General features: G+C 39.3%; 1 protein-coding gene across 2 annotated transcripts in view; it reads left to right on the top strand.

Moving 5' to 3' along the window:
* triob (trio Rho guanine nucleotide exchange factor b) overlaps positions 1-21,100 on the top strand; it is a 67,444-nt gene that overhangs the window by 5,473 nt on the left and 40,871 nt on the right. For both annotated transcript variants that reach the window (XM_061288389.1, XM_061288388.1), the window contains exons 2-7: positions 3,256-3,309; positions 16,018-16,092; positions 17,100-17,214; positions 18,036-18,228; positions 19,177-19,281; positions 19,400-19,870. In XM_061288389.1, the coding sequence (XP_061144373.1) occupies positions 3,256-3,309; positions 16,018-16,092; positions 17,100-17,214; positions 18,036-18,228; positions 19,177-19,281; positions 19,400-19,870 (1,013 nt within the window). The remainder of the gene's footprint in view (positions 1-3,255; positions 3,310-16,017; positions 16,093-17,099; positions 17,215-18,035; positions 18,229-19,176; positions 19,282-19,399; positions 19,871-21,100) is intronic.

Below are 21,100 nucleotides of genomic sequence, written 5' to 3' on the forward strand. Positions count from 1 at the left end.
TGGTCCACCCAAAGGACAGAGTAAATCCGGAAAATAAATGCAATTCCATATACGAGATTCCATGCAAATCATGTAATAAATCATACATCGGGGAGACAGGGAGGAACTTCATCACAAGAAAAATGGAACACAAGAAGGAATGTGAGAAGGAGACAGCAACAAGACAAACAAGAGCAATAAAACTACAAGCAGAACAGGAACACTACAAGTCAGCCATCACCGACCACTGTAAAAGGGAAAACCACATCATGGACTGGGAGAAGGCCAGAGTCATCCGCACTGAAGAAAACAAACATCAGCGTTGGATCAGGGAGGCCATTGAGATCCGCAAGCGGGGCCCGAGGACCATCAACAGGGACGAGGGAGCATACATGCTCTCTACAACCTGGAACAGTGTTTTGGAGAGGTGAACTGACAGCAGAGGGCGTGACTCACCTGTCAAATCTGACAGGTGAGCCACGCCTTCATCCATCAGCTGATAAAGACGCGTCACAAACACATCAGTGACACTCTGATGAAGGCGGAAGATTCCGCCGAAACATGTCAGGTAAATGAACCTAAAACAAATTTGTTTGATATAGAAGAACCAGAGAAGTAATTGAAAAAGAAAAAACAAGATGAACCTAGTACAAGAAATATTGCACATTTTTACAATATTATCTGATTTAATGTTCTCTTGAGTAACATATAATGAAGTTACTGGGTGTGTGCCCTGGCATTATTGAACAAAAGTACACTGTGAAATTCAATTGGCGTAGAAGCTACTGGATGCACACTTCAATAAGATGTCCGATTGTCAGACCATTTTTAAGCTATATGTATCCTCATTAAGGCCTAACTTGACTTGCCGCCGGACAGTGGCCGTTAACTTACAAGGAAACTTGCTTTTGACTATATAAGACCTTTTTTTTTTTTGTCTACCAGACACAATACATTGCAGACAGGGTTTCTCATGCCAGCCTGTAGTGTTGAATAATTTTCAACATCAAGGGAATAATTTATACATTGAACCGTAAGGATCTTCTGTGCACCTCTCGCTGTATTCAGAACTGTTTTTAATGACCTTACAGTGAGAATAAAATAAAACGATGCTTTTCATACGTAAGTAGACTTCAGTATAGTGAATCTAGGAAAGGACAGATAAAAAAAGGGATAGGGATACTTAAAGGGTAAACAAGCCTCCTTCATCCATCAAATTACAGAGTTCAAGTTTGGTTGGACCACGCCTTGAAAAAGTCGACTCCGTGTTGAGGCTGAACTCCTTTGGTTATATCAAGGGGCAGTCTAATTGGCAGTTGGTCACAGTTGAAGACCAAAGCACAGATTGACATAGGCTGTGTTGCAAAATAGCTGACCCTTGTGTACATGTCGGCTTTCTTACAACCTAACAAGAAAGAGGTTTTGAGGAAGACAGAGTCTCTTTATTTTTATCTTTTTTTTTTTCTTTTTTTAAATAGTCTGTATTCACCACAATGTCATGTGTGGCCATCTCTCAATTACTAACTAGGACAAATATAAAAGCACCACAACAGTCTGCTGAAGACGTTATTTTGGGGCTTTGGATTTCTGAGCGTGTAAACTTTTTTTTCATTCATTTGTTGACCATACTACATACAATACAAGATGTATTACGGAGATCGCTGCCCATGTGTTTTTCTTCAACGAATGGACCAATCTCATCGTGTCTCGTACTGTACTGTGTTGTAAGGCATTGTAGCCGGGGTTCCAAAAAATTATACATTTCTCCATTTGAGGAAAGACTTGCATATTTTGTCTGTGCCCTTGCTGTTGCAGTTCTAATGTTTGGTGAAATATTTTCACATGCTCATTGTATACTAAAGATGAAGCTGGCATTTATATTTATATGCTAATATTTGTGAATGACAATATGGAGGTGATCTATTTGTATCCGCTCTAAGATGCCGAATGTATCAGGATAGCTTCAGTACCAATTACACAATGAAGGCACAAGCACAGAGGTATAAATCACTACATCACACCTCCATCGCCTTGGGACGTGGAAGTAAGGTCGAGAGGGGGGGGGGGGGGTGGAGGGATGATGCCTGAGTGAGGCACAGGAGGATGTGGTAGGGGGTCATAAAAATAGGATGTGGGCGGCCCCGTGTCTCCTGCAAATTCCCCATGTGATAAGAAAGAGCCTCGGTTAACCGGTGGCTCCCATCACAAAAAAAAACTAAATACACTTAACATTTTAAGAAGTATACAAATGGATCACCTCCATATTATCATTCCTGAATTTTATCATCTAAATGCCAGCTTCATCTTTGCTATATTGTGTGGTTCTAAACAATTAATCGTTTTCGACAATATGAAGCGATGATTTTGATGATCAATTTGTGGTCCATTAATCGATTAATTTTGACACCTCTTCACTCATCTTATAGTGTATTTACATTCACTGCATGTGTGAGCTTGTCCACCGCACCAGACTATTTGTCTTCTAAACAGCTGTGCATGGCCTGTCCAACACAAACGGTGCTCTCTCCCACTCGAGTGTGCACACAACATTCCCCTTTACTTTGAAGACAGCAGCAGGCTTTGATCCGTGTCGCGCGAACATTGCCAGCCCACTGCTCTTCTGGTTTAGAGAGGCTAAACTGCTGCTCGGCCTTCCCAGCATCGGATTGAGGATCAAACTTGGCATCCTACCATTTAGGCTTGCAGAATGACTGAAATAGATTACATGCATATAGTAATTGCCCACAAAGTAATGCACGCTTGAACATCGTAAACATCTTTCAGGCTTAGAGCTAAGCAGCATTGCTGCTTGTTTTAATTTCCACACACCTTGCAAGGTAAGATTTGACTTATCTTCCCATTGGACCTGTCTTCCTGCAAAAAATGAAACGTACAGGAAGTGAACAGGTGCTTGCTGTAATCCAAAAGCATATGCCATGCTGTTCTTTTTCGAGAGACAGCTGGGTGAAGCTGAGGCAGACACCGACCTAAGCTGACCCCTCATCCCTGGCTTCCTCTTACTGTTATCTACTGACGTGACCCAGAAACAGAGTTTGTCAGTGTTTGGCTTGTTTGACTAAATAAAACATGTCTTTGGTGTTTGACTGAAGTTCATGTTGATACACAAAACACCAATCGCACCCCCAAGAAACATTGTAAACTTTTAAAAGTGATACTAAATATCATTCTTACTTTATTATTATAAAGTGCGAGACAGGTTTAGTTTTATTCACTGTCTTCAAACCACAAGTTTTAATTTTTCTTCTTTCTTTCTAGATTTCTCGCTTCCAAAATGTGAATCTAAACTGGATGGACCTGGTCAGACCTCAGGTACGATTCGCTGGTTGTCTCACTGTCGTTGTGAGCCAATTGGCAGAATGTGCGTTCTATTTCAACTGACTGTATATGCCTTATGTTAATTGTATTAGTGATTGCAAAAAGGATTGTACTTATGCTAATTCGTTTAACATCAGAGCATACTGCAAAATATATGCATACTATGAATGGGCGATACCAGGTATCTGTGCCAATACCAGGTATCTGTGCCGATACCAGGTATATGTGCCGATACCAGGTATCTGTGCCGATACCAGGTTTCTGTGCCGATGCCAGGTATTTGTGCCGATGTGCCGATGCCAGGTATCTGTGCTGATGCCAGGTATCTGTGCCGATGCCAGGTATCTGTGCCGATGCCAGGTATCTGTGCCGATTCCAGGTATCTGTGCCGATACCAGGTATCTGTGGCGACACCAGATTTATTTCACGATGCGACGTATCGGCCGCCCTATTGTGGCAGTTTTACAATCAGGAACTAGAAATTAGAATAATGAAATATTGCCATTAATTTCATGCAGAGTGGCCACAGTGCAGACAGAGGCAGCAGACAGCCTATCTAACAGACATCAGTAGTGTTGTCTTTAGCCCAGTGAGGGCCATGTGGTTTACACAGTTTTGTCCTGATGTTTCCAATTGGGTCATCCAGGGATAAACATTTCACAAGACTTTTTTCAACTGACAGTCTGGCCTATTATTCTCAGTTGCCAGGATTTAAAGGGGGTGTTAATAGGAAGCGTTTGAATGTGCCAGGCAAAACCCGTGCTCACCCTTTGCCCAACCCTCTTGAATTTCATCCTCGCAAGATGCAATGAAAAAAAAAGTGTGGAAAATTAAGTGTAAATTTAGCTAATCTACAGTAGACTTCTACAGACCAGGTACAGCTAAAGAAGGCCTTAACCTATACATGAAGGGCCGAGGAAATAATGTATATAAATATGTTTTAGAATATCAAATAAAATGCTGGAGGAGCTTAAGTGGAGCTGCACAGATTTCTGTCAAGGAACTTTTGTGTATCATTTGAGCTGAAATTACGACGCGTACCATGGCTTTAAAGTCAAATTTTGGTTCACAAGGAACAAAATACAAAAAGTCTCTTATTTTTTTTAAAACGAAAATTTTAACTGTAATGTATTTAAAGGGATGGCAGACCGCAAATAGCGAAATATATTTTTCTAGGAAAAGTCAAATAATGCATACAATTTATACTGCTAGCCAAAGACTAAACTTCCGCGCATTTGCTTGCAGAATGTGGCGTGAGTGCGAACCAATTATTAACGTGGAAACTCAACTTCACTAATCACAATAAATTTGTATGTTTTCCTTTTTTTTTTTTTCTCCCCCTTTGCTGTGGGAGACTGCTGGTATGGACACTTTATTGTTCCCTCAATCAGGATATGACACAACCTCAACTGAATGCATCCTGTTTTCCAGCCTTCTTATTTTTCAAAACACTTCATGAATTTGCAAGTGTGCTTTAAGGCATTAGCAGAGAATCTTGTAACACGCCGCACCTTGCTCTCAAAGTGGTACAAAAAAAAAAACAGGAAAGAATTATATATTAAACATGATTATAGGCTCTTCCCTTCAGTGTGATCACACTCCAGAAACAAGACATGTTCATCCATTGTTTGAGCTGTTTTTATTTTAGCAACAGTAAGGAAGGCCTTGGGTTAAACGTCTGTTTCCTGTCGGTGCTGCACATCATTAAAAATGTTACATAATTAATGCAATTACTGACTACCCTTTTTAAAAATAATAATGTAATCACCAGTAACTACAAAAACTTACAGTTTTACAATTTCTGACATTTTTAACACCGTAACTAGATCACTACTAATATATAACCACAGGCAAGGGTACATTATCAACTTGAAATCCAATTATAGAGTTTAATCAAAAACATTTCACAATATTTCTATTTATTTTTTTGTTTATTTCTGTGATTGTGATTTCCAGCTGTGTCTAGCTTTAAGGCTTTGTACTGGGAGGTGTTTGTAATTTGTTGCTGTTATTTTATTACCGTCAAAAGTATAGTTTTAGTAAAGTAAAGGTTTTAGTACGATGCAGTGTAGTTTTACAAAACTGCAAACTTTTTTAGTGCGCACAAACTTGTTTTTGTATTAACTACCACATTTGGTATCCAGATTTTTTTTTAGTTTGGTCGAAGATCAAAGTTTGAATGGAGTGTTAATGGTTGATTCAGTTTGAATCAGTGTCAATCAGACACTGATTCAAACTGAATCAACAGTGCCTTAGCTGGTTGCAGCCAAGTACTGCTCACGAGCGACCGCATCACTTCTTCAAGACAAATCAACACCATGGTCAGAATTCTCCACAATCACTAATCGAATCATTGGTCATGCGTACCCCAAGTATCACTCACAACACTTGAATAGAAAATTGGTTTCTTTGAAATTTGTATTTTATTACACCCTTAAACTAAACAGCCCGTATATATTCAATTACTACTACAGATGTGACATTGTCGAGTCTTATGCAACATTTGGTCGTGTCGACAAGGGGGAGGGCTTTATAGGGCACATGACCAAGCATCAAGCCTGAGGCAGACAACATAATATATTAATAAAAAAAAAACACTTTAACAGACAAACCACACACGGATCCAAACTTGTGGCCACTCACAATAAATAAACATACCATGCTGCATGCTAATTAGGTCCATCTGCTCCGAATCGCATTTCCCCTGAAGTAAAATCTTCTGCCCTACCAACAGCATCACCATGGTACTCATCATCATCATGGCTGACAACGATGTCATTTAAATTATAAAGCATTATAAGTCCGCTGTTGTTATCGTAGGACACAATTTAAACATTTTAGTCTATTATGCTCTTTCTTCACTTTTGTGCCACCTCCTCCTCCACCCAGAACTATTTCTGTTTCCCTCATCGTCATCTTTAAGACCTCCATCACTGCCTCGGACCTGCTCTTTTCCTGGAAAGCATTGATGCATAGAAAGCAAGGGTTCTGCCACATCCCCCCAGCTCAATCACCAGTGGCCTCTCACCTACTGTCTGCCCAATCCCATCTGGGGGATGGCAACTGGGGGATGGGCTACATTTAAAGGGTGGGGGCAAGTTGAATACATGCTGTTTGCTCTTTGATGTGAGCGATATTAAATAAGGATGCTTGCATGCATGGCTGCAGGAACACTAAAAAATCGATGGATCTTTTCGGATTTATGTACAGGAGTTATATTCACGACTGATATTTTTTCAATTATAGGACAGGAACAGAGCGTGCATAATGCGGCAGTGGGTTGTTATGGATATATTTGGTTTCCCCCCCAATATGATTTTAAGCAATGTTTATGTGCACTCTTATGTGGGGAAAAATACTTTGATTTGCAAAATGGGATTCTCTAATTTTGTTCATGCTTGACAGTGAAGACATTATGGTGGGTGAAAAAATCTGTGGATTCCCGCTGGGATACATGAAATGCAGTACTTGAGTAGATTCTCATATATGGGTGGACCTGATGCAGAATTTCTTTGCTGCTCCTTTCGTTTGTCAACTGTGTTCATAAATAGAGATGAGCAGCAGGTAACATGTCCATCTACATACGTCATCTCCGCAGTGTCTTGTAAGTGTCACTGTAAAGTTCTATTTTTATCATATTGGGATTTGTTTGTTACAAAAACTCTGCACTTGAGAGAGCCTCCTCTTGACAGTGTTACTACTCTCTATTTTTGGTTTGTTGTGCTCAGTTGTAGAGACAAAGCCTTCTTTCTTGCTAGTATAGTATATGATGGAGCTGAGCTGCTCGTCTTAAACAAAAACACTGCACCTGAATCCCCCTTGCAAATGCAAATTAATAAGGGCTGTTGCTGGCCTCGTTATTGGAAACAAACTGTTTTGCTGACTCGTGGTGGACATACATGAGGACAAACAATTGGCGGGATCTCGTTAGGATGCAATTCAGAAGATACTGTATTAAAATATAATCTTAATTTGTTTCACAAAAATCTACTTTGCAATTTTTATTGATTTGTTTTTCTTATAGAGGACAGAAATAATGAAATTATTCAAAGCAAGTTTTGTTGTTTGTTACTTTCTTCTCTTCTGGTATTGGCTTGATCGCTCCAATAACAAAGCAGAAATAAAAATACTGTACCTTTCTTTCTTCAGATAAAAAGAAAATGTTTTCTCTTGCAAAAAAAAAAAAAGCCCTTTAGTCAATGCATGTATTCAAACATGGTTCTTTATAAATCAGTAAAATAATGTTGTAACGTTTATAAATATTCATAAAATAACATTTTAACAATATCAATTTAATGTAAAATGAACCATCAAATTGTGGAGTTCAGCTGATAAAACTAACATCAAATGCAGTCCATCACTCTCAGATACTTTAGGTCAAAAGTTTCCAACATGTTGATAATAAATCATTGCTTGTCCAACATATGAACACTTTGCATTTGTTTCTGCCAGATAAAAACAATGAAGTCCTCATCAGAAAAGAAAACATTTCAGTGAACCCTACAGGCTGAGTGAAAGAAAGCAGTCGCTGTAGTAATCAGAACCAACAGAGAGCACAAGCACAATAGCATACAAAGCTTCAGGAATGTATCTAAAAATAAGCAGAATTTTTTTTTTATAGTTAAAAATTACACATTTTCAGAAATTAAAAGTTGCAAACACATGTCCCACGGGGAATCTTATTGACCAATTTAATCCAGTAGTTTGAGGGGACTCATCTATGTAATTTAGTGCAAATGCGTTGTCATATCTCTTCATCTATGGATCAGTCCCTTTTGTATTACATTACCTTAGGGTGCCGTGTGCACGCACGCACACATGTGCGTTTATGCATGCAGATATTCTGTCCACCAAGCCTGTTTGCTTTAGCCAGTTGTTTTCAGAGCTGTAGCAACGCTCCAGAGCTGTTGCATCCACTGACCGCCTCCTGGTTGGAGACCAGCTATGTAGCCATGGCCTGTAGTTCCCTGTCTGCTGGGTGTTTACGCAACAGGACAGCAGCCTTTGTAGAGGACAAGTCTAGTGAGAATCCATTCACAGAGGAATCGAAGCAGAGAGGAGGGAAGCATGCAGAACAGTAGCTGCTGCTTTGGCAGTCGTGGGGCTGAGAGAAAAGAGAAAAAGTAAGGGAAAAGAAAATTACCAATGGAGAGTGAAATTAGAAAACAAAGAGGCACATAAGCAGACTTGATTTTAATGTAAAACATGTACGCAGGCTCGCAACACACACATGCACCCACACACGCACGCTCACACACACAGAAAAATTGGATTTAGTCATGTTTTTGGTTTCTTTAGTTTGTTGGAACATAAACCGCAGGGACTCCCTGTTTATCATCAATGAGAATTTTTTTTTCAAAGTGTCTCTGTAGAAGTTAAACAAAAGCAGTCGCTTAGCAGCAGTTTGCGCTTGTGAGTAATTTTTGCTTACTGCACAGTTTCTCTACCATTTGAAAGAATAAGATCCTGTACAATTTTGTTTCTCTACCATTTGAAAGAATAAGATCCTGTACAATTTTGTCACCTTAGGTAAATGCATTTCTTGACCGATTTAATAATAATGTATAGGCTCAGATGTTTTTCCGGATGACATGTTTTTGCTTTACATACAATACGCAATAGCACGATGGCACTCGGTGTGTAACACATTCTGGCTCTTAGGGAGACAAAGATAAGACGTTTAGAATCAAACATCTGAGTTGTCCATCCCTGTTTTGAATCCCTGCTTTCAAAAACCAACATTTTTTAATTAATTTAACCAACCAATCCTGATTCAATTTAGTCCCGGTCTAATATATCCTGCAAAGAAGCTTTCTGTTTATCCCCTCTTCACTTAACTCCACATTTTATTTCATGTCATCAGTTCACCTCCCATCTGGTCCGGGTCGCTGATGTGCTGTTATTTCTAAGCCATTCTTTAAACTTCCTATTTCCTCCCGTGCGCTCTGAGGCAGCTCTTGCAGGGAAGATGTACACAAACACAAACCGACACAAACACACTTCTCTCCCTTGTGCACCCTGTCTGTCAAGTTTTATTTGGTGCACTGTGGCTTGTTGGCTGCGTTTTGCTGTGTGGTGGTACAATCAGCGGATTGAGGATAGTTTGGATTGAGGAAGCTGATGAATGGTGTTCCTTGAGCTGTACAAAGTCCAACCCCCATGCCGCTTTGTCTCCTGCATTGATGTGTTTTCATGCAACTCAGCTGGCTGCACTGTGTGTTTCAATTGAGTTCTTAAAAACAGATACGTACTTGCACATGCATAATCAGTGCTGAAGAAGACCTTGTTCCCTCTTTTCTAGCGCTGATGTGTCCCACAAGGGCCAGCTCTCAGTCCTCGTTATGGTTACCCACAGAGGTGTCAATTTCATCTGTCTTTCCAACACGCCAATTAAGGATGCAAACTCAGCATCTTAGGTTTTGCAAATGAAATTGCACATAATCATTCTATTTGTATATATGCTAATTATTCAATTTTCATATGCTAATGATTCTATTTGCATATGATCCTAAAAGACCACAAATAATGAAATGCCCAGAAATTCTGCGAATTTCACAATCATGAGTGCGCCTGGGTCCCCGGTTAGTCGATTAAAGTTCACAGTGTGCACCAGTTTTGCAGTTTTAATAAATCAGACTGTTATTTCCTTATTTTCCCCATGACTGATAACGGTTCCAGTCCTTTTGGAGGAAAAACAAACTCTGATTTAGCTGTTTGTTGTGTAATCTCAGTTGGAAAAAAAGTTTAGCAAATAGTAAGCAACACTGTTTTGTGAAAGTTGGGATTCATTTTAAAGTATTGGAAAAAAGATTGGGACGCATAGAACCGGGGGAACAAAAATGGCTCTGTTAATTCTTTTATGAATTTTTTTTGCACTTTCTTAGTGGTTAAGTGATGTCAAGATGATATAATAGACAACTTTGTGTCCGCAGTACACATGCTCCTTGTGATTCTAAAAATAATGTGGAAGCAGACTATTAATCTGAGGCTTGTTATATTCCAAATTGAAGCTGAAAGTCTGACATGTTTGTTCTGAGATAAATCAACAGTGGCCAAAACCGATATTACGTTTTTTAATGTTAGTAGAGAGAGCATACGGAGGATTATAACCAATCATTATTTAAGCCTATTTCAGACGTAAATCCAACAGTAACAACTGCATTTGGCTGGCTTACTTTTCTCTGTCGTTTTTGGGACTAGCTCCTTTTGAGGGGAGACACTGTTTAATGCAAAGCATTCGTTCTTACTAAATCTTGTCTTTGGGGAGGGGATGCTGACATGGGGGGACAAGGCAAAGAAAAGCCAGTTGTGTCAGCAAAAAAGGGAGCTGGCAGTGCCTTTGCATTTCTGCCGCTCAATGGGTGACAGGACGTTCGTCGATATATGGCTCTGCTTTTGTATGGATCCCTTCTTGCCATGCAACTATGTTACAGCTAGGGTGAAAACACTGCTTTGGATGCTAGTCATGAGAGAACTGAATAACGTGTAGCGTGTTGCAGTTGCAGCTTGGATTTTGGATAATTTTGTTTGTCAATGGCGATGTTGGACAACCACAGCTGGCAATATGCCCAAGCAGGGAAAGTCCTGATCAGACTCTCAGGTAAAGCATTTCTCTTTTTGTTTTATTTTATTTTTTTCCACTCACTTATTTGCTTGCTTGAAAGAGGCTCCCTAACATGCGAGACAATACTTCTTGTTACACGTTTTGAAGACGTCGTAAATTATTATTATGTGTCTATCTTTTATTGTGTCATTATGGGAGTTGCTATGCGTGTCCATATAAACTGTGTTATGATCTTTTCACCTAGCTGGATGAATATGAAAATTGTGGAATGTGAGTATGCATATCAATACAGTACATGGTGCCATTACATGCCCTATGCTGCATTATTTAAAGGCACGCATATTATTTGCCAGGCCTTTGAGCATGTGCTGTGCATTAGTGGAAAACACTGACACAGATGGCCTAAATGATGCATCGGTTGCAACTTCTACTTGGGAACTCATTTGGCAAGTGCAGCAAATCACGCAGCTTACTACTCATTGCGGATAACTGCAAGACTCTTAGTGGTTTATTTTTGTCTTAACGATATGAAAGTGACTGACAAGATGATGGAATTAAATACAAAGTGTGGACCCGCTGCAATCTGCAGGATCCCTGGACTGCAAAATGCAGTTGTATAAATAGAATGTGTTTTTACAAATGTCTGTGGTGCTTTACTACCGTAATTTTCGGACTATAAGTCGCACCAGCCATAAAATGCCCAAAAAAGTGAAAAAAAAAACATATATATGTATATAAGTCGCCCAAACTATGAAAAAAAACGCGACTTATAGTCCGAAAATTACTGTACTGTGTTAAATTGTAAGAAAATATCCAGCACATTGCTATGCAAACTCTTATCGAAGACCCAGCCAAATCTGAATCTTTTGTGTGAAGCACATTGTAGTAATTGTAAAGTTGTAATTATTTGAGCATAAGATAAGGGTTACTGTAAGTTAAAAAAGAGAGAGAGAGAGATTTCTGGCTGTACCAACTGTTTTCACTTGGCTTTGCCAGATTTCAAGTCCAGATTTCATCTGGATTTGCTAGATTTCAAGTCCTTTATATTGGTATATGAAAAGGATTGAAAGTGGTGTACATTATCACCAACTCAAGACTACAACTCTTTCCTTCTTAGACACAAACTGCCTCACACTACTTAGAGCACTTACCTAACCAGGTATTATTTCCTGAATCCATAATTTCCATTTACCTTGAAATTGAATGAATGCTATTAAGATGTCTGCCTAAAAGACTAGTGTGTAATATTGTCAGGCTTATTGAGCTACTGTTGACCCCGAAGTCAAGGTTTCTTAAATAAGAAAGCATTAAGTGAGTGATGCAGACGGTTGCCAATAGTGAGGCCGAGGGGAACATTAACTATGGAAATGGAGGGACAGAGAGCGATACAGCGTGTCATCTACGATGAGAGCAAAGCCGATGGGAATAACTAGGATATTTGTTAATTCTGCTCAGAGGAAAGGTTGTTAATCAGGCTCACCAAGGTGTGAAATTAACACAAACAGCTGTAGTAGCACCATGAAACCACATGTGTTATATAAAGACTACTAGGAGACAATGCAAGAAAGAAACTGCTTGAATTATACACCTCACTGTCCTCATAATTAGATCTGTGAAACAATTTGCCTCCATTCTGCTTTTCTCTTGATGCAGCTTTTGAATTGAAATCGTGCCAGTAAACATGACCTATAATTATGTATTTTTTGCTTGCATGGAGTACACAGGGTCCAATGCTAAAGGGTTGACGGTTTTAATCTGAATCTTTTTTACATACAGAACTGTGAGATTCTCTCCATCACTACAAATTTCCCTGATATCCCATTTATTGTGGCATAGTAATATAGCCATGTTTTTAGGGTTATATCCAGGTCGAGGGGCGGTGGTAGTAGTGAAGTGTTATTTTTGCGGTAAGTCACACTGTCACAACAATATGAGAAACCCAATGAAAGTTGAGCCTACCACAGTTTTCAGGCCTTCTACCAGCTGAAGCTGAAGGTCACACAACTACGCTTTTGAAAAGGGGTGGTTTAATTGAGACATAGATATGGTGAAAGGTGTTCAACTTAAATAACAGAAAATTTGTGTAAATAATAAATAAATATACTATAAAGTTTGAGAGACACCGTCATTTTGCTCATAGCTATTGTCTCACAGCACAGTGACAACATGTGAATGGACAAACATTCAGCTTGTAATTGGTCATTACACACTTGGTTTATACGGTAAACACTTTCAGTGTACCTCATGTTAGCCTGATGTAACATCCTTACACACCAGAGGCAGTTGCAGACATATACACACCATTCCATCACTAGGGAAATCTTTCAACTACTGCGAGGCAAAATACCCATTGATAATGGTCTCATTCGTGAATGGAGTGTGCCTGCTGTTGCTACTATGGGATGCTATGTAATGGGTCTAGCACTCTTGTCCAGAAAGACAAGAAAATATTTTTCTTAGAACTCTGCACAATCACAGTGGGAGCCGCTTGTGAAAGCGGCTTGGACGTATTCAAATATGCGTTCTATTTAAAAGGGCTGAAAGTTATACATGCGTGTTTACATGGGCATGTGTCATTGAGAGGCTAAACATTTTGCCTCGAGTATTCAAACTGTAACTCCAAAGCGAAGAATGCTTGAGCGTCATCAATCTGAGAGAATTTCCTCCTATGCCCCCATTGCATGTGAAATGTTTTCACAATACACCCGTTTTACCTTAATATCAAACAAAGCCAAGACATCCTACTGAGACCTAATTTTAAAGCCAACCATGAACTTGTTTAGTCCCACGCTCATTCTGTGACCTCAACTTGTAAGCTTTAATTTTGTCTCCCCCTCTGTATTCAGTGGTTTTAGGTTGCCTCGAACATCACGTCTAAAAACCGAGCAGTGGCTGACCTTTGAATGATCTATTTCATATCACTGGGAACTTGATTTAATGTAATTTTAAAAACAAAATAGAAGGAATATTTGCAAGTTAATGCAATTGACAAGTTTGAAAACTGTTTAAAAGTAGTGTTATAAAGCTGACTCAAAATATACCGCTCGGTAAACCACGCTTAAGCGGTACGGTTTAGGTTACCAGGGCGATAGATTTTTTTTTTTATTGTTGTCATGATGCAGAATGTGTGCTTGCATGCAATTATGCAATCATATGTAATTTTGTGTGTGTTCCAATTGAAGAATAAGCATCCTGCACTCCTGCTTTGTTACCAAGGTTATAATCAGGGTTATAAATTAACTTCTTTTTTTTTTTTTATCACCAGCCAATGTGGTTGGTGGCTCTCTAAAGTTACCAGCCAATTAGAATTTTAAATTTATCTACTTCCCTCACACCTATTATAATTTCTCAAGTTGGTTGCACACGAGACTGTACTGGCCTATGTGCAAATCAAACGTTAACAGCATTAAGACATATGGGCACAGTATTTGTTGATCGAGAACAAAACATAAGGTAGAATATGTCTGATGGACAGAATTACTTCATACATACATGTATCTGAAGATTTTTGTTGAAGTATTGTGTAACAAAGTAAACACCTAATTCCCAGACTACTGTTGGCCTTCTTTCTTCTGTATGGCCAGACAGTAGTCACTAATTTGAAATGTGAAATTGATTGACAAAAGTGAAAACTTATTGTAGTTTTCAAGCGTAATTTAATTTTTTAATTTTTTATTTTAGTATCATAATTAATTTTCGTTAACTAAAAGAACCTTTGTTGCTATCTGATTTGGTACCTGTCATGTGCTCAGCTGATCAACTAGATGCTGGACATGTTATAGAATTTTGCTAAAATACCTTCACTCTCTGCTATCCATTCATCTTCGACATCAAATTACATATTAGAAAGCGCCCACAGTGACCAAGACTATAAATTGTAGGTAATACTACAGGGACTCTGACTGTCTGTAAAATAGATTGCTCTCATTATGAGTGTGCTACGCACTAGCAGTCTGTGATTGAAAATGTTTGATTCATGCTTGGTAGACTAATTAACGAGTTTATTTGAAGTGAAGCGAGATGATTGCTGCTGTTATTGTATTGTTACATTTGTGTTACTATGTGCAAACATAAGTGATGATGGCATTTCATGAATGACAGTGTGGAAGCTAATATTTTAGTCCTGTGGTTTATTGTTGAGTTGTATGTTGCATGTATGTTATTTTTCCGTTCATCATAATCAGGTTTGGCAGATTTCTTATGGCACAAATTGTGAGATCATGTCGAGTGCATTAAATGGAGACGCTTCAGTTCATTAAAAATGACTACAAATGACTTTCATGTCATGTCCTAATATTTGTAAAACTTTGGATCAATTAGGTCATTAATATTCATCCTACGGTGTGTCGTTTTCACAGGACGCATTGGCCCTATCTTTTTTGGCCTCTATTGTATATACCCAAATTCTTTGTGCTGCAGTTGGAATATCAGATGTTCACACATAAAAGGTGATTTTTGAGAGCATAAAAATCAGAGTTCATAGTTAATGTGAGACTTGCATCTTTGATGTTGAATAGGTCCAGTAATGCCTGACGAGTACTCTGAAAAACTAGAAGCTTGTGAAGAATATCTAATATGATTCAATTAGAGTTGGTACTGTTTTACTGTTCACGCTTTGACATCATGAGACCAAGACAGCACCTAACAATTGATCAGCACTACCCCACCAATATAAATTATTTATTTTATATTTGTATTGTAATTGTAGACTACAACAATGTGGCTTTGGGTATTATTTGGGTCTGTTTCGCTGAATCCAGTGCAGGATGTTTTGTTCCTGTACAGGGGGTGACAAAATTTCAACGCTCAAAGTATTCAGGAGCAAACTGCTGCCCAGTGATGGAAAGCTTGTTCTTAGTCTCAAGTCATGTGTCCTCCAACAGGACAATCACCCTAAAGGCGCTTCTAGAAATATTGTAACTAACGAGAGTGTAAGTAAAATATCTACCTTGCCTTCTCTAATAATGCCTAAGCGTTGGCAGGCCTACAATAGCAAATTAGGTGGAACTATAATGAGCTCATTCTCAACTGAAAATTGTCTTATTAATGTAATTTGTCATTATCTTGTTGTTGTTTTCATTTCTTGTTCACAATACAGCCTTGTCTTTTTGACTTTGTTGCTTGTGCTCCTTGTGTAGGATTTCATCGCAATGAAGATATGAAGGCCATTGATGTGCTTCCCATCCTCAAGGAGAAAGTGGCCTTTCTTTCAGGTCAGACGCATACATCAGATTATCACATCATACAACATTATACAGTAGCTGTGCTGCTTAAATGCATAATTTCTGCATAATTTTGTTTTGTCTTTTCTTATAATATACCTGTGTTTGAGAAATGACTGTTTTATGCAAATGAGACACTCCTAAACCTTCCTTCATCCTGTCAGACCAATGTCCAATGTGCTTCTGTTACCTTGACAACCGGGGGTGGAATTAGGAAGTGGGACGAGGCAAATGCCGAATGATAATTTACAGTGGGAAGGAATAAAAGTGTCTAAGAAAAGAATGCCGCTTGTTTTTGTGTGTGTGTGTGTGTGTGTGGGGGGGGGGGGGGGGGGGAGCATGTTAACTCGCTGAATTATACTTCATTCGTCTGTCTCTATGTCTATGTGAAGTTAGTTACAATACAAAGGCACTAAAGCGCAGACATTTTAAAATACATGTATTTTGTTCATTTTCCTCTATTAGACATAACTTGGGGTATTTTTGAATTTTTACTATTAATAAAATAACACAGCCTTTATCGACATACATAAATGTCATTTGAAGAGTTCAGGTCTGTGACAATAGGGAAGCGTACAAAGTAACAACGGGCGTTCAATCAATCAACCAAATTTTAAAAATTCTGAGAGTTTTAGGACGTTATTTGTTGATAAATCATGTCTTGACACTAGTCTTGAGGCACCACTTTGGTGCAGCCAGCCGAAGTGTCAGTTGGTGAGCCTAAAATAGTTTGGTGTAAAGAAGAAAAACATGACATCACCTACGGGAACTTGAGCTAGATCCATGCAGACCTTGGCTGGGGCACAACTCCTCCAGGCAAAGGTATTTAGTTCATTCCAACATTGGCATCAAAACAGGAGTTCAGAACATTTCCCAAAACATTAAAACTGCAGTAATTAACTAATTAATAGATTGTTAATGTTCTTCATAGGTGATCTAGGATCTGACTATTCTGGAATGTATTTAGAATAAAATAATTTCTCCCAAACTACCTGCAGGAGGCAGAGACAGACGAGGAGGTCCTGTTCTCACTTTCCCAGCACGCAGCAACCATGATAGAATACGAGCAGAAGACCTTCGCAGGCTCGTAGCCTACCTGGCAACTGTCCCAAGGCAAGAATAACACACAGCATGTGTGCCCACATACATTACACATGCACCATCAACTAAGCATTTACCCCTCTTTGTCAAAGGTGGTTGACTACATTCACAGTGATACAAAAATGGACATTTTAGCAGATGTACGTTCCCACATATGTGGAAAGCATCATGGAAATAGTGATTGTAACCATACTATTGAATAGGTATTTGCTTTTCTCTGACTTTGTGCTTTAGAATTATTTTTCTGTCCATTTTTTGCAACACTTTACAGTTTAGATAGGGAGGCATTCTTTCAAGTGATTAATGTTCTCAAAGTGGATCTCGTATCTCCACCCCCCCCCCATTTTTCTCATTGTCTTTTCGATTTATGCTTTTTTCCCCTTGCTCTCTCTCTCTCTCTTTCAGTCTCTCTCTCTCTCTCTCTCTCTCTCTCTCTCTCTCTCTCTCTCTCTCTCCGTCGATCCCTCCCCTCTTTTTTCTATCGAGCCCTTACGCGGCTGTGGATCTGTTTTCATAGTGAGGTCAGAGCGAGTTAGAGCAGGAGGCCCTGTGTCTGTTTTGCTATCCTAACTGGACAGATTCTGATTTAAACCTTTTGACTCCAAGAAATTACCTTTTATGGACTTATAGGCTGTGGGACTCGCGGTAAGCAGTGTTGGAAACTGAATGCTCAACTGTTGCAACTAGATGTGGTTTGGCATGTATTAACTTAATTTACATTGTGGTTTGTTATGGTGTGTTTTCATGCTGAGGTAATACAAAATGACATGGTTCACCAGAACTGATTTTATCAAAATGTCACATTATTTCTTCATGTGTAATTTGTACTGCAGTGAGGAGGTGGTCAGACATGGCTTCACAGTCATTGTGGACATGCGTGGCTCCAAATGGGACAGCATCAAGCCTCTGCTGAAAATCCTGCAGGAGTCCTTCCCTTCCTGCATCCACGTCGCCCTCATCATCAAGCCGGATAACTTTTGGCAGAAGCAGAGGACCAACTTTGGCAGCTCCAAGTTTGAGTTTGAGGTAGGGGGTGTTCATGACTGTTGGACACTCAGCAAAACTATTTCACTTCACTGGGTTGGATTTAGTAAATTATACATAAACATTGTATTATTATAATTCACTTTTTTTTTCTTTTTAGGAAAGTTGGTTTCATATAGCTATCGGTCTTATTTTATCAGTGCTAATTGCATTGCTGTTCAGTGACAGTGGCACTCTTCTGTCCCATGTGAACATGTGAGGCTGGTATATTTAGTCCTGACCCAGTTACTATGGAAACTGGATATATAGGACACCATGATGCATTTCACCCTCGTGGTGACTTAGACTACGACAAGCTGCTTGTATGAATCTAGGAAGTAGGTTTAGGTTAGCATAGAATAAATAGTATTAACCCTCATATTATTTAGGGCTACTTAAGTGTTACTGTATACCTTCTGGCATTTATTGTTTTGAACCGTTCGACTTATGTATATCTCAGTATAAAAGTATGTGCCACATTTTAAGAGGCTAAATATGTCTTAATACACAAATGTAATTCTATTCAAAAATCGGAAGGGATTGTCTTGTTAAACCTGAACAAAAATGGTAAATGTTTCTATAAAAGACTTTTCATGATGTCAATATAAATGTAATATACAGAGACGTTATTTAACGAGACGAACCAGGCTAGTTGTTAGGCATTTTTATCAGTTATCAACAGTATGTTATTAATTCTTATTTCATTCCTCTATATCCCTCTGTCTAATTAACAATAACAATGTCTGTTACATGAAGTGACTGGAATGTTTTCACACCTGTCCAAACAGTAGATGTGAAAATCCAAACAAAGCTCTACATTCTTTGTGGTTGTTAAGTTTAACTGTGGGAAATATTTTGACATATTAGTGATTTGTTTTTTAGGATTGTGACGTCAATGATGATTGCTGTCCTTTTGACCTTCATTATTTGTTTGCTTTGTGACACCAACAGACAGTAATGGTCTCTTTAGAAGGTTTATCCAAAATTGTGGACCCGTCGCAGCTGACAGCCGACTTTGATGGCAGCCTAGAGTACAACCATGATGACTGGATCGAGGTTTGGCTGCTTTCTCGAACCAAAAACCTGCATTTAGTACATGCAAATACTCTAAGCTTAGCTGTAGACTCACTTAATGTATATTTAGACTTTGGAAAACCTTTGAATTTTTCCATAGGTACGGCTCTCATTTGAAACCTTTGCCAGCGATGCAGCACGAGCTTTGGCACGCCTGGAGGAGCTGCAGGAAACTCTGTCCCAGCGAGATCTCCCACGGGACCTGGAGGGGGCTCGACGTCTTATGGAGGAGCATGCGGGACTAAAGAAAAGAGCCACGAAAGCTTCAGTGGAAGAGTTGGACACGCAGGGGCGCAGACTGCTGCAAAGGCTACAGTCCCAAACTGCGGGAAGCGGGACTAATGTCGAAAGTGTGTATGGGAACCGAATTGGCAGTGCCAGTGGAGAATCCAACGATCACCACCATGGCTTTCACACGCATGCAGATGCTCACAACCTAGGAGCTAAAGTGACTAGTTTATTGGATAAACTTCACGGGACACGCCAGAACCTGCAGCAGTTGTGGCACATGAGGAAGCTGAAACTGGACCAGTGTTTCCAGCTGCGTCTTTTCGAGCAGGATGCAGAAAAGGTCAGAATGCTTTTCTCTACTTTTAAAAAGGATAATGCATCTGCACGGTTTGTATCCTGATATATGAGACATCATGTGGTTTAGGAGGTCCCATCGAATGTCTCATATGGTGTTTTTAAAAACATGACATGACCCTCGCACATTTTAGTCAGCAGATTCATTTTAGTACACATGCAATGTTAGCTTTGTTTGTAGTGGGACGTATTGGCTCCCTGATAGTTTTCCCTGCAAATAGAAGCGAAAATAAAATATTGTTTTGGATTAGGGACTGATAACAATGTGGGGATAAGCAGGTCCAGAGTGGCCAATCTGAAGCACTGGGACTGGTGTTCTAAGGGCCGCTATCCCAAGCCGACAAGCCAATTCGAACTGACACAATAGTATTAATAATTTAATACATGACTAAAAACAACACCACGATAACCATATTGTACCCAGTCTGTATAAAACAACACATTAATCAGTCACAAGTGTTAATTGTAAGAGCGATAAAGCATGCAGGAAATGCCGCTACCTCTAATGGAGAGTCGTGAGGTGCAGATGACGTGAAAACTCCTTATCCTATAGAAAAAAGTTGCCGTGATTTATTTCTATCTTAGGGAATTGCTGTGTCTTACCCATCGGCTAATTTGCACGCATTTATATAATGACGCGTGACAAGTTTACTTCACGTAATTTGTGCATGTGTATTGGCATGTGTAATGCAGTGAGATGTGTGAGACTAGCCTGTAATAAAGTGAGTTTGTTCAGTGGTGCACATCATCGGCCAGTGAGACACATCAATCAAATTTACCTAAATGCAAATATATAGATAGGATAAGGCATTATAGGTATTTTGTGTTTTTATGACCTTCATTTAATATATTTGTTGCTGTGTGGCGATTGTGAAGTCATTGTCATTTTGCTAAGTAGTGCACCCAAAGAGTGTGAATTGGTTTCAAATGAGAACACTAACAAGAAGTGTCATGTAAGATGCAGAGATTTCTTTTCGGACTGCACGTTATAAGGTGCTGTCTCAATGAACAAGTTTGGTTTGGGATTTTATTTTCTTTCAGATATAAGATTTAAAATTTTAAGTCCAAAAAATACAATGCGTATGAAAACAGTGGCGATTGTGTGTGAGTGCATGTTTTTCATCAGTGTTCCATGTGCGTTGAGTGGCATGTGCAGAGCTGATAAATGGAGCTCCCATAAGGTCCGTGCAGTGCCGTGGGCAAATGCGGCAGCCCA

This window comes from Syngnathus typhle, linkage group LG10 (assembly GCF_033458585.1).
Source record: "Syngnathus typhle isolate RoL2023-S1 ecotype Sweden linkage group LG10, RoL_Styp_1.0, whole genome shotgun sequence".
Lineage (NCBI taxonomy): Eukaryota > Metazoa > Chordata > Actinopteri > Syngnathiformes > Syngnathidae > Syngnathus > Syngnathus typhle.